At 39.7% G+C, this 15,160-nt stretch overlaps 1 protein-coding gene across 1 annotated transcript; it reads left to right on the top strand.

Annotated features, from left to right (window-relative positions):
- The first annotated feature begins 1,368 nt into the window (after positions 1-1,368).
- LOC116410498 lies at positions 1,369-8,650 on the top strand. The gene is made up of 11 exons (XM_031901327.1): positions 1,369-1,437; positions 1,514-1,586; positions 3,326-3,372; positions 4,587-4,656; positions 5,285-5,324; positions 6,061-6,148; positions 6,554-6,616; positions 6,841-6,900; positions 7,366-7,439; positions 8,084-8,195; positions 8,606-8,650. The coding sequence occupies exons 1-11, from the start codon at positions 1,369-1,371 to the stop codon at positions 8,648-8,650; spliced, it is 741 nt and encodes a 246-aa protein (XP_031757187.1).
- The last annotated feature ends 6,510 nt before the right edge of the window (positions 8,651-15,160 follow it).

The following is a 15,160-nucleotide window of genomic DNA, read 5'->3' as shown; positions in this document are numbered from 1 at the left end:
CCGCCGCGAAAAAATTCAACGCGCGTCCAAAAATTCGCTGCGAATCCATGCCTGGCGAAACATTTCATCACTTGTAGCCAAATAGAAATAGTTGCGCAAATGAACGCACACCATGTTAGCCATACACGCCAATACTTGAGGAAAATTACTGTATTAAAAATGAACATTTCGCTGCAAACTGGCGGCTGCGTCACTCTGGGGGAAACACAGACTTGAATAAATAACACTGTAAGTCCATATTTTATTGCAAAAAATCATTTACTGTACTTTTGTATAATTTTTCGCCTGCCTGTAGTAGGTGTTAATTTTCGTATAGCCGAATGCGATATTTAGCGCGCAAAAGTTATAGTGAATCATGCGATCGTATTCTTTTCAGCGCGGAAATTAACGCAAAACGGTAAAACTAGTGCGAGAAATACCCCATGCGAAAATGGCGATTTTTCGCACTCGATAATACTATGGTGAATCGCGCGCAAGTTATTTTGCGTTTTTTAACGCGAAAAAGCGTGCGATAATTTTTATCGCCCTTTAGTGAATCAGGCCCTATATGTCCTGTCTATGTCAGGGCTGTGCAACTGGAGGCCAACGGGTCAGATGTGACCAAATGATTCTTATTGCCCCCAGTATGCTCAGGGGCTTCATAGACTTCACTATATGAAATGATCATTTTAACTGAATACGGCCCACCAACATGCTGTGTGACATATTATATATATATATATATATATATATATATATATTGGCCAACTACATTTAATAAGTTGGACAGCACTGGGCTACAATATGGCAATATACAGTAATACAACTAACAAAGGTAGTGCCCCTTGGGCAATCATAGATCCACATGGGGAATTTGTTTTTATTCATATAGCAAAACTGACAAACAGCCACAAATGTATATATATATATATACAGTATAATATAGTCAATATAATTAGTGGGTAAAGATTTGTGGCAGTGTGTATAGAAGGTTCCCTGACATAAGTGTTATGGGAGTTCTATAAAATAAGTGACATATTATGTTACTGACACATCTCTCTGGATGCAGAAACACTTCCTGTTTCCCAAGATGCAATAGTTTATATTTACTGAGTAGTTTAATGACCAACAATGAAGCAGCCTGGCCATTGCCAGAATAATGAATGAGATGCGCTGTTCCTACACCCACCAGCACCCTTACTAGTAGGAAACTGCCCCCCCCATACATAACTTGTGTATAGCATTTCACCAGCTGAGGCCAAACCCCTTCCTACCCCTGAGGGTGGGTATAACCCCCATCTCTGCCCACTATTCAGGCCAAGGAAGGGACACCCTACCTGCTAAGGAGCCCCAGTTACATCTGATTTAGCAGCAGCAGGTAGATACGCCATGGTAGATGAATTAATGGATCATTCCAACAGAACAGTAAAGCAATGTTCTGTGTACACAATGATCTGTGTAGGTACTGCACATATAAGGGCAAACTAATGGCATATAAACCTCACTCATTAACAGGGTACATTTCCCCTTTAAGAGCGGCTCCTGCCTTACAATCTGTGACATCAGCACTTTGACAGTTATTCAGTTGGTTGGCCTTGTAGTGAGAGGTAAGTGATCTTCCCTTATGAGAGATTATTTGCCAAAAAAACTTTATTTTATTCCAAAAAGAGTGGAAATTTTGATAGTGCTGTGCCCCTGAGACTAGTGGGGGTTGGATTTTAGTTCATTTGGACAGAATTTGTCTAAAATGGGCTTTGGAGATGACCTTAATGCTGGCTCTGGCTGAAGGACACAACCAATATTGACAGTTGGGGGGGATAGCAGCAAAACACACTCCCCCATAAAGTATTATTATTAATATAATCATTTGGGTTGCCATGTGCTGTACTGGGCAGTATTTAGTTTTTCTGTAAATGATGATTTTAGCACCTTGTACCCGCAAATGGCTGCCCTGCTTTGATGTATTAAGTGGTACTAAGGCAAAGCAATGGCAGTAGTCTAAAGGTTATTATATCCAGCAGAATTTCACTATTTAGCCTTGGTAAATACACAGTGTTAGAATATTCAATTATTATTCCATGAATATCCAATTTAGCACCTATGTTCATAAATCCAGGAGCAGAAATGATTTCCCCTTTATGCCTTTCTCCAACTGTCACTGTCACATTGTTTACTATGGAAACACTGCGTGCTTTACTACTTCTATGTTTTGGAGTTGGGGTTAAATCCAAAGCAGTGGTTTGTAAACTGGGGGGGGGGGGTAGTTTCCTTAGGGAACCCAAAGTGGTTGGCTGGGGGGCAGGGCAACAGTAATGATGGGGCCCCATAATACTAATTTAGCAGATTCCTTCCCTCAAACTGCTGCCACTCTTACAGCTTTGAAGCTACACCCCCCAAACTAGTATAACATAATTATGAGGTCACCCCCAATGAAACAGCAACATTTGTTGGATGACCCCAAAGTGGGACGGCCCACAACTGCCAATCAAATTTTACCCATTGACTTTTATGGGGAAATTGAAACTGCTAACAAAAACCTTTGTACGGAGCAAACCACCACTGTTATTAAAAAATCATTATTTATTTATTTATTCATTCAGTCTCTTTAAAAGCATGTTGTGCTCATACAGAAAAAAAGACCATACGCTTGACGCGTTTCGTGGTATCACACCACTTTCTCATAGCTGCTTTTGAGAAATCACTGGGTGATTCAAGTTTAATGTGTTTTTAAGTGGGCAGAGCCACCAACAGCCAATCAGATTTTACCTATTGACTTTTAATGGGGAAATTCAAACTGCTGCCATTCTCACAGTATTAACCCCAGGGTCCCCAAACTTTTCACAGTTGGTGACTAGGAGACTGCAGTTTTAGTTTTTAAAAAGTGGGCGGAGCCACCAACAGCCAATTAGATTTCACCTATTGAATTTTATTGGTTTGATGCCAGGGTTCCCAAACTTGTACTCAAGTTTACTCGTACTCAAGGTTAGAAAAAGTGGGCGGGGCCATCAAAAGCCAATCACACTTCTTTCATTGGGGAAATTTTAACTGCTGCCATTCTTTACATATTAATACTAAGGTCCCCAAACTTTGCAGTTCAAAAATAGGAAAAGTGGGTTGGGCCACTAACAGCCAATCAGATTTCATCCATTGAATTTTATTGGTTTAAATTTAAAATGCTGCCATTCTCACACTATTTATGCCAGGGTGCCCACTGTTTGTCACTGGGTGACTTTGACTCAAGGTTAGAAAAAGTGGGGCGGGGCCACCAACCACCAATCACAATTTACCTATTGACTTTTATTGGTTTAAATTTAAACTGCTGCCGTTCTTTAACTATTAATCCTAGGGTCCCTAAACTTTGCAGAGCGTGTAACAGGACAACTGCAGTTCCAGGTTAGAAAAAGGGGGTGGAGCCACCAACCTCCAATCAGATGTCACTTGTTGACTTTCAGTGGGGAAATTTAAATTGCTGCTATTCTTTAACTATTAATCCTAGGGTCCCTAATCTTTGCAGAGTTAGTCACTGAGTAACTGCAGTTCCAGGTTAGAAAAAGGGGGTGGAGCCACTAACCTCCAATCAGATGTCAATCGTTGACTTTCAGTGGGGAAATTTAAATTGCTGCCATTCAGACACTATTAAAACCAGGGTCTCCAAACTTTGCACAGTGGTTTTTACAATATAACTGTCCAAGGTTAGAAAAAGTGGGCGGAGCCAACAACAGACGTCACGTTTTTCAACCCAACATGAAGTTTGTTCTCAAACTTCCCTTTCTAGTTTACTAAATGAATTCTGTCTGAAGTTTATTTGCTCTTATATTATATTCTATGGTCTCTCTATCCAGATTGCTATACTGCTGAGCTACTGTACTTGCGGTTTGTGCGACCTGTGACTTTAATTGCTATTCCTGAGCGATTTTTTGGCTTCCCCTTTAGTTCGATCAATTCTATTCTGGTCTGAGCTTGGGGAAAAGCCACTTTCTACTGAGGGTCTCCCTTGGGTGCCCCGGCCTTGTGCCGGTCCTCAAGTGTGAGGAACCCCTCACTATACGAACCAGAAGAGTTTAACATCTGGCACTTCTGGTTCCAACGGCACCTTCTGGCACACCTTTTTTAGAGGTAATGTTACTGATCTTTAACCATTTGTTATGTAGCAAGTCTGCCCAGAATACTATTTAATACTGATATAATGCCCCTTTGTATCACTTGCCTTTAGGTGGCTGTACTTTAAGGCAGCAGAATGCCAGAGGTAAAGGTAAGGAATCACTTTATTCTCTCATTTTAAGTAAAGGGAAATGGAACTCTGCACTCATCTAAAGTGCTCTTTCTCTCTCATTCATTCTCCTTGAGTGCTTGGTCTCATTATACACGATTTGACACCTTGCATCATTTTGGGTGTATCCTAATACTGAATACAAATGGTAAATAGGGCCCTGCCCAAAAAAACTTACAACTTTTAAGTGCCACAGAAAAACCTTTTCTTTGAGACTATTTTGTTTTACTTCTTACTATATACCCTGTCCTCTTCCCTGGCAGCATATACTTAGCCTCTTCCCTAGCAGCATATAGATCCATTGATAATTGAGTGCCTAACGTTCTTTTACCTACAGGTGCTTTTCGCAGTCCTGGAGGACTATATTCATCAGCAGAGCTTCGATGAGGCCATTTTTGGCTACTATGGTAAGTATTGTGCTTAACATCAGTAACTTTACGTTTTGACCCCAGAAATATAAAGGTGTCATGCCCAAAATTCCCTTATAAACATTCAGAATTTTTCTTCTGCTAAACTTGAAGCCACATTTCATTATGCTTTCCTTTATCTGTGTAGAGCCAACCCACTTTTTAGCAAGCCCTGTCCAGTTTCAGGGCTGCTAATTCTCTGGCAAACAGTGAGATGACTTGGTGTATACAATAAGGGGCACGGTAGCGTAATTACCAAGGGACCATGGGATGGGGGTGAAGTCTTTTACTTTGAGGAGGGGGACCAGAACAATGCTATTACCGCTAATGGGACAACTATATTAAAGGAGAGGTTATACACTATTTATCGATTACAGTCACTGGTAGTATCTAGCAAATCAAACCCCTCCAATAATATGGCGATTAATTCTCCTTTAACTAAATAGTACTCTGCAGTACATGACACCAGTATATGATAGAGCAGCCTATGGTTTCATTTAACCCAAAATTTATTGGGAAAAGTGGAAACATGGCCACTGTCCTTGGGAAAGGCCTCTGCGCTGGTTTCTTATATGTGACTGGTTCCCTCTGTTAGCTCAGTGTTTAATGGCAACATGTTTCCCTGCAGAACATCAATACATTCGAAGATTTCCGGACATCGACGACTGGTAAGTAACATGAAAATGATCTTATCAATTATCTTTCCCAGATTAGATTGTAATCATTTAACCATTAAATAAACCCAATAGGGCTGTTCTGCCCCCAGTAAGGATTAATTATATCCTAGTTGGGATCAAGTACAGGTACTGTTTTATTATTACAGAGAAAAGGGAATCATTTAAACATGAAATAAACCCAATAGGTCTGTTCTGCCCCCAATAAGGGGTAATTATATCTTAGTTGGGAACAAGTACAAGGTACTGTTTTATTATTCCAGAGAAAAGGGAATCATTTAACCATTAAATAAACCCCATAGGGCTGTTATGCCCCCAATAAGGGGTAATTATATTTTAGTTGGGATCAAGTACAAGGTACTGTTTTATTACTACAGAGAAAAAGGAAATCAGCTTAAAAATTCTGAATTATTTGATTAAAATGGAGTCTATGGGAGACGGGAATTCCGTATATCAGACCTTTCTGGATAACGGGTTTTCGGATAAGGGATCCCATACCTGTACTAATTTTTAAACTGTCTTGGATCATTCCAACCTGGTTACAAAGAATAGGCAGCACCTAAACAGACACAAACGACATTTCACTCTGCACCCTACAATGCATTGTGGCACATTTTGTCTTTGCCCCATATTGTATTTGTTAAAATGAATAAGTGCACGTACAGTATAAATACAGTGAAATACTAGGTAGGAAGTGTCACTAATGATCTCTTGGGATTTTGCTTTTTAGGGATCATTTCATCAATCAATATTATGTTGATTATGATATTGGACATCTGAGGGACATGGCCCACTTCATTGTAATGGATGCCTATAGGGTAAGGAATCCAAAGTTTAGATAAACAGAGGAGGAAATTCAATTGCAAATATTTTGTGTGACTCTAAATGATGAAATGGGGAAAATGACATTAAAAACAGGGAATAACATGAGCAGATCCAGACCCTTACTGTACACAACTAAAGCTATTCCCATTATGCAGTTTAAAGGATAATGGGTTTCAATATACGCCTGTGCCAGTGTGTACAAAGTTAATATGTGTGAGCAGAAACTAATAAGAAAAGAGAATGTGTGAGTTTTGGCTACTGTGTCCTGTAAACCAGGAGTAGCTGAAAAATGCAGAAGGCCAAGCCACCCACAAATTGCTTTATAGGTCTGATTTCAAGGGGAACAGCTATGGTATATAGATCCCTTTCTCAAATTGGTACCTTCCTTTATGTTACAGAAACAACTTGAGGAGCTGGAGATCACGCTTTATGGCATCCATAAAGTCCTGGCTTTATCGGAAGTAAGTATCATTAATATTATATTTGTTATTATTATTAGTGAGGTTATTTATTGTATCAACTGTAACCCTATTATTATAATTTGTGAGTTTATTACTCACCATATCCCCAGCAACAGCCCTTCTTTAATATTATCAATGCTATTTCTTTTATGCCCTATAAGTACCAATACTGTGCCGCTGTTACAAATCAGCAGTAGTTTAATGCAGAGTCTTGTCTCTTACAGCAGGAGCATGACGTGGAGCATATTTTGGACCAATATGAAGAGACGCAGCAAGCCCGGCGAGTAAGTTTCCTGCCCACTTTTACTATTTCAGGAGATTTGTATGGGTGTTTTGTTGCTGAATTCTGAAGGACACAGTTAATGCTAGTCAGGCTATAGGGAATACTGGGCAATTTTGTGTGTGTTTTAAAAGAAGCATAGTGTAGATTTGTGCAGGTAACAGAAACAGGGGAATATTGTAGATACAAATAGTGCTGTAAACAATAGCAACCAACTGCTAATTCCAAATTTTGGATGAATATTAAATCCTATGTTGTGCTGCTATGGGTTCTGTTATCTGGATACCAAAAGCTCATAAATAATGGAATATTAAGATAGTACCTTTATATTATCAGAGGCAATGACTGTCAAGAACTCTCTCCTATCTCTCTCTCCTATTCTCTAATTTGCAATGTAATGCAGTAACTACTAACACCATTGTTAAATGCATATATAAAAGTATCTTCTTTCTCACCCCCTTGCTCACAGGTTGTGGGATCTAGACTCGAAGGCTTGCATAATAAGATCGTGGCAAGGCAGAAGGAGCTGGAGGAAGCTGCTAAGTAAGTATTATACATGTGATACATTTCCTATTCAATTTCTGACACATAGGAATACAATGAAAAGAGTGTCAGCTGTCACTCCAGCATTTTGCTAAACACCTACATTGCAATAAATTTGTGTCCAAAAGTCTGTAGTGGCCCATAGCCTTGTAACCATAGTCTTTCAGATTCATTAGAGATGGAGCAAGTAGCCAAAGAAGCACAACTTGTGTTTGTACCTTGCCCATACTAGATTCAACTGCAGTTAGCAATCCCTAGTATCAGCCCCTGTGGTCTCTGACTCTCAGAAGACCAGTCCCTAGCCATACAGGTACAATGAGCTTTCCTCTTTTTAAAGTGATCCAAGAGAGTCCCTGCATGTTCTGAGCATTAGACAGTTCCAGAGCCACTGGCTCAATCACAAGGTTCCAGTGTTTCTAGGCCACAGCCAGGGTTGCCCATCCCTACAGCAGAACTTGTAACCTACAGCAAACTCAGCTCTGTTACCCACATTTGGCACAGGGCACAGTATTGTTGCAGGTATACTAGTAATGTTATAGTAAATGGCTAATGTTATATTATGCTGTCTGTATTAGTGTTTCTGGTCTAAAAACTTTTGAAACAGAATACAACATTGGCTCATATTTTAATTTATTTTTGCGCAGGATCAACTCGGAAGAACGACGAGAGGAACCCCCTGTGGTGGTGGTGGTGCCCAGGCTGAGCACCAGGAGGAGGCTTACAAAAGCCATAAAGAAGAAGTTTCAGAGGATTCGGGTAATCAATTTAATGTCATTTTCTTATGTCATTTTCTTTATCATACCACATAATCCACTTAGGATTTCATAGTTATAACTAAAGATTAAATGATGAATGTGCAGCCACAACCCCTTATACAGTACCTGCCATTGGCCATATAATGTCATATTCCCATAAACCATCTTTAATATCTCAGTCATATCATATTGTGTTTTCAGCCATAATAATTAACAACATCATACAGAGGGATATGTTTTATTGTCATTATCCCTTCTAATACAAACTAGGCTGGGCATTTTCACAGTGACATTCCAGATGGCTGATATGCTGTAGGCCCAGAATAAGTCTTTGATATCTAAAACAACAAATTACATATCTGTCATTTATTCTCTTTTTAAACATTTACCAGTTTCTTCTTTTATTTTCAGCGTTCCACCAGACGAGTCCTTCTGGATTTTATCTCCCTTTTCTGAGACCCTCCACCTCCCTGACCCTCCTGTTTTTTATTCCTTCTGTGTCTGTGTGCATTTGTGTGTATGTGTATGTATGTGTGTGTGTGTGTATGTATATGTGTGTGTGTATGTGTGTGTGTTTTTGTATGTATGTGTGTGTCTGTCTGTGTGTATGTATGTGTGTGTGTGTATGTATGTATGTATGTATGTATGTGTGTATAGTTGTATGGTTTGCATTATGCATGTGTATATGTGCATTTGTATGTGTAAATGTGTAGGTCTGAGTGTATGGGTGCATTTGTGTCTCTGGTGTGTGCATGATGTGTAGGTCTGAGTGTATGGGTGCATTTGTGTGCCTGGTGTGTGCATGATGTGTAGGTCTGAGTGTATGGGTGCATTTGTGTGTCTGGTGTGTGCATGATGTGTAGGTCTGAGTGTATGGGTGCATTTGTGTGCCTGGTGTGTGCATGATGTGTAGGTCTGAGTGTATTGGTGCATTTGGGTGCCTGGTGTGTGCATGATGTGTAGGTGTGAGTGTATGGGTGCATTTGTGTGCCTGGTGTGTGCATGATGTGTAGGTCTGAGTGTATGGGTGCATTTGTGTGCCTGGTGTGGTCATGATGTGTAGGTCTGAGTGTATGGGTGCATTTGTGTGCCTGGTGTGTGCATGATGTGTGCATAGCCATGATCCAGGGTATAATACCGATTGCTATTTGGAGTCAGAAAGGAATTTTCCCCTTAGTGCAGATTGGCCGAGCGCTAAGGGTTTTTGCCTTTCTCTGGATCATTGCCTGTTTAGGTCTCTGTGCATCCCATGAACCCAGCTGCTGGTCCCGGCATCATTTTGGTTCCTCTCATCGTGCAGGCCTAGCCAGAAGGTATCGGTTCACCCCTAGGGCGGGGCTAGAGCCATTTTTGCACACTAAAGGGCAGGGAGAGGGATAAGGTAGGTTTCTCATGGGCGCATTACCCAATCCCTGCCCTTTAGCTGAGCCATGTTTGGGAGCCACAGCTGGCATTAGGTAATGCCCAATATTTTATTATTTATGGCTATGATATTAATAAATCCTGTGATTCCAGCAGATTTAGCCATAACCATGTCTCTGTGTTGTTATTGAATACATATGGTGCTGGTACATATTGAGGGGATAAGGGGGGGTTCTAGAGCAACAGTTGTTTTGGCCGCCGGGGTCAGTGACCTCCATTTAAAAGCTGGAAAGAAGCAGGCAAATAATTCAAATACAGGTATGTGATCCCTTATCCAGAAACCCATTATCCAGAAAGCTCCGAATTACGGAAAGTCTGTCTCCCATAGACGCTATATTAATCAAATAATTCAGAATTCAGAACTGATTTCCCTTTTCTCTGTAGAAATAAAACAGTACATAGTAATTGATCCCAACTAAGATATAAATAATCCTTATTGGATGCAAAACAAGCCTACTGGGTTTAATTAATGTTTTGTTGATTTTTTAGACTTTAGGTATGGAGATCCAAATTACAGAAAGACCCCTTATCCAGAATACCCTTGGTCCTGAGCATTCTGGATAACGGGTCCTATACCTGTACTGTCAAAAAAGAAATAATGAAAACCAATAGCACAGTTTCAAGGAATGGGGAATTCTGTAACATACAAAAAGTTATTTTATTAATATACTGTAGTGAGAAGTATTCCCCCATTGTAAAATATAGGGATATTTTAAGTCACAGAGGAGTTCTATGACCAAAAGCACAAGGGCAAATTCCTTTTAAATAGGTCATGGAGCTCTGAGGGGTACATTATTTATTATAATACACAAGTTTCAGTGAGTCATGTGACAGAAATGACATCACCAAGCACTGAATATAACCAATCGCATCACTAATCTCCATTTCTAAGGATATCATTTACAAGATATTCATGGCTCTTATGTAGTACAGGTATAGGATCCCTTATCCGGAAACCCGTTATCCAGAAAGCTCCAAATTACGGAAAGCCTGTCTCCCGTAGACTCCATTTTAATCAAATAATTCAGAATTTTAAAACTGATTTCCTTTTTCTCTGTAGAAATAAAGCAGTACCTTGTAATTGATCCCAACTAAGATATCATTACCCCTTATTGGGGGCAGAACAGCCCTATTGGGTTTATTTAATGTTTTATTGATTTTTTAGTAGACTTAAAGGACATGTCAACCCCTCAGATGAAAATTTAATATAGTAAAGGGCAGACCAGTACCTTCATATAGCTGTATCCCTAAGTGCTGAATTATTAAGCAGTCTTCTGTTTCATCGCTCTCACTCCTAGGATACCTGCTGCCTACAGACAGTCCCCCAGTCCCCCTTCCCTTGGAAAGCTCTGGCGTTCTGGCGTATGCGCAAGCGCTGTTTCATTTTTCGTTATTACACGCATGCGCAGTGACTACCGGCCCTTCCATGACACGGGTCGAACACACAATGTCGGGCGCGTCATCCCTGATCCTGGAAGCCGTGCCCACTCCCCCTTGCAGCCAATTCGAAATGCGCGAAATTTGAAATGAATGTCTCTGCTCCCGTGACAGTGCCCGCACAGTTCAATGGATGGGAGCATTTGAAGAACCAGCATTTGAACCAGCGCATATTGTACTTTGAAAAAGCAGATGTAAGTAGTATTGTGATAGGATGCTTGCGATTTGATAAGCTGTGTCTGATCTGTGTCTGATTTTTTTCCTTATTATTGTTTAATTCATATTTGAATCAGTACCGTACATAACATCTTTTAGAGAAGTTGTTCTATTTTTTGGGGGCTTAACAGATCCATGCAGCCCTAGGGTGCAGTGAGTTTATTAAAAGTTTACCACTTATTGAAAAATCCAGACTATTGAAAAATAACTGAAAGAATAGGTGGACGCAGGCTACACCAAAGGGAAGGTTTTGAAAAGGGCTATGGCAGTAAGAGCCTGGGAATGAGAATCAACCTTATACCCCAATTCTTACAAATCTAGGATGTTTTGGGGGGAATCATTTTGTCTTAAAAAAAGTGAATGCAATGAGCGTCAAATCAGAGCCATTTATTTTTTGTTTGTTTGTTTTTGTTTACTTTTGTTGGCAGTAAAAATAAAAAATTTACGAACAGCATAAAAACTATATTTTTGTTTGCTGTTAGATATATGATTTTGATTAGTATGTACTGTATATACTCTTTTGAGGTTTGGATCCACAAAAAGTATCTCAGTAATCAAAACCTACAACATGAAAGCATAACAATGCAATTTCATGTTTGATTAACAGTTTTAATTTTAACAGTGTGTTAACCTGGTTCCTTAAACCAATTACCTTTGGATTTAATTTAAGTAATTACAAAAAAACCAGAAGTATATTTATGGCAAAAAATGCTATATATATATATATATATATATATATATATATATATATATATATATATATATATATATATATATATATATATATATATATATATATATATATATATATATATATATATATATATATATATATATATATATATATATATATATAAAATGTATATATATATATACAGTGGCTTGCAAAAGTATTCGGCCCCCTTGAACTTTTCCACATTTTGTCACATTACAGCCACAAACATGAATCAATTTTTTTGGAATTCCACATGAAAGACCAATACAAAGGGGTGTACACGTGAGAAGTGGAACGAAAATCATACATGATTCCAAACATTTTTTACAAATAAATAACTGCAAAGTGGGGTGTGCGTAATTATTCAGCCCCCTTTGGTCTGAGTGCAGTCAGTTGCCCATAGACATTGCCTGATGAGTGCTAATGACTAAATAGAGTGCACCTGTGTGTAATCTAATGTCAGTACAAATACAGCTGCTCTGTGATGGCCTCAGAGGTTGTCTAAGAGAATATTGGGAACAACAACACCATGAAGTCCAAAAAACACACCAGACAGGTCAGGGATAAAGTTATTGAGAAATTTAAAGCAGGCTTAGGCTACAAAAAGATTTCCAAAGCCTTGAACATCCACCGAGCACTGTTCAAGCGATCATTCAGAAATGGAAGGAGTATGGCACAACTGTAAACCTACCAAGACAAGGCCGTCCACCTAAACTCACAGGCCGAACAAGGAGAGCGCTGATCAGAAATGGAGCCAAGAGGCCCATGGTGACTCTGGACGAGCTGCAGAGATCTACAGCTCAGGTGGGGGAATCTGTCCATAGGACAACTATTAGTCGTGCACTGCACAAAGTTGGCCTTTATGGAAGAGTGGCAAGAAGAAAGCCATTGTTAACAGAAAACCATAAGAAGTCCGGTTTGCAGTTTGCCACAAGCCATGTGGGGGACACAGCAAACATGTGGAAGAAGGTGCTCTGGTCAGATGAGACCAAAATGGAACTTTTTGGCCAAAATGCAAAACGCTATGTGTGGCTGAAAACTAACACTGCACATCACTCTGAACACACCATCCCCCCTGTCAAATATGGTGGTGGCAGCATCATGCTCTGGGGGGGCTTCTCTTCAGCAGGGACAGGGAAGCTGGTCAGAGTTGATGGAAAGATGGATGGAGCCAAATACAGGGCAATCTTGGAAGAAAACCTCTTGGAGTCTGCAAAAGACTTGAGACTGGGGCGGAGGTTTACCTTCCAGCAGGACAACGACCCTAAACATAAAGCCAGGGCAACAATGGAATGGTTTAAAACAAAACATATCCATGTGTTAGAATGGCCCAGTCAAAGTCCAGATCTAAATCCAATCGAGAATCTGTGGCAAGATCTGAAAACTGCTTTTCACAAACGCTGTCCATCTAATCTGACTGAGCTGGAGCTGTTTTGCAAAGAAGAATGGGCAAGGATTGCAGTCTCTAGATGGGCAAAGCTGGTAGAGACATACCCTAAAAGACTGGCAGCTGTAATTGCAGCAAAAGGTGGTTCTACAAAGTATTGACTCAGGGGGCTGAATAATTACGCACACCCCATTTTGCAGTTATTTATTTGTAAAAAATGTTTGGAATCATGTATGATTTTTGTTCCACTTCTCATGTGTACACCACTTTGTATTGGTCTTTCACGTGGAATTCCAATAAAATTGATTCATGTTTGTGGCTGTAATGTGACAAAATGTGGAAAAGTTCAAGGGGGCCGAATACTTTTGCAAGCCACTGTATATATATATATATATATGGTTATTCTCTCTCTCTCTAAATATATATATATATATATATATATATATATATATATATATATATGCCGTCTTACTGTATTTTTTATTAGCCTATTAGCCTGTTTCAGTGATACAGCTGTGATTATTGCTCTGATTATGTAGAGTACTCTACTCTAGAGTACTCTCTACATGCATACTAGCAGCAGTACTGCCAATGTACATGCCCGCCTGACCGTATTGTTTTACTAGCCCACTGTATTAGCCTGTTTCACTGATACAGCTGTGATTATTGCTCTGATTGTGCTCATTGTTTAAATATAAAATACTCTTAATTAAAACTAAATATTTTCCCTATGTCCTTTTTACAGCATGCCAAATTGTATTGTTAGAGGCTGTCCACACAAGACAGGACAAAAAAAAAGCACATCCAGATGTAACTCTGCATAGTTTTCCCAACAATATAAACCTAATAAAAAACTGGCTTAGTCAGACTGGCCAATATGGACAACAAGTTGACTCATTTGCAGAAAATTTTTTTAACGGACTTAAACTGCAAGTTACAGAATGTGTTCACAGCATTTCTGTCAAGACTGCTTTACTATGAAAGGAGATAGACGAATCCTTAGACCAAACACTATCCCCACACTGTTTATAAGTCGTCAAGTGACTGCTGTTGTTACAGCCCAAGAAACTGGTACAAGTATTCCCTCGGCAAAAAGAAGAAGAGTAGAGGAAAATGATACTATGCCAACTACTTCTTCTACAATAGTTCGTATTGTTTCTTGCCTAGTAACCACCATCTTCACAATATTAGTCGCCTGCCTAAGCTGCCAGATATGTACAACTGCACAATGAACCAGCTGTCTAGCAAAGTTGCTAGCACTTCTATGTAGTCCAGTGTATTGTTGCTCCCAGTACTAAACCCCTGGACCATTACCTTGGCCTGGCAGAGCTTGGTGACATGTTATAGTGTCACTATCTGTGAACCTTCTTAAAAAATGCACATTGCGGTGGGCAGACACCATCTTGCACTACTTTGAATCTTATTTTGTGCACCAGCAGAAGCATGTGAAGTTGAAGCTGATCCTAACGTGGTTTCAATTGTGCCTGTTCTGCACCTGCGATCATACAGAAGAGAATTCGAAGCAGCACAAGATGGCACCTGTCAACCCCATTGTACATTTTCAAAATAGGTGGGACAGATAAGGACATTCATTAGAGTAATGGTTGGTGCAGGAAAGGATGTAGAGGGGGGCGTTGGATGGGGTCTATGGTTGGAAGGAAGATTTTGTTCTCTTTTAACTTAAAGGAGAAGAAAAGTTACAATCACTGGTGCCAAAATGTTAGGCATCCCCCAGTGATTGTAATCGCTTACCTGAAATCCCCAGGTAGTGCTCCTGTTAGAAGAAAAC

Source organism: Xenopus tropicalis, chromosome 4 (genome assembly GCF_000004195.4).
Source record: "Xenopus tropicalis strain Nigerian chromosome 4, UCB_Xtro_10.0, whole genome shotgun sequence".
In the NCBI taxonomy this organism is placed as follows: Eukaryota; Metazoa; Chordata; class Amphibia; order Anura; family Pipidae; genus Xenopus; species Xenopus tropicalis.
Note: the sequence above shows the minus strand (reverse complement) of the source record. Positions and strands in the feature narration are given on the sequence as shown.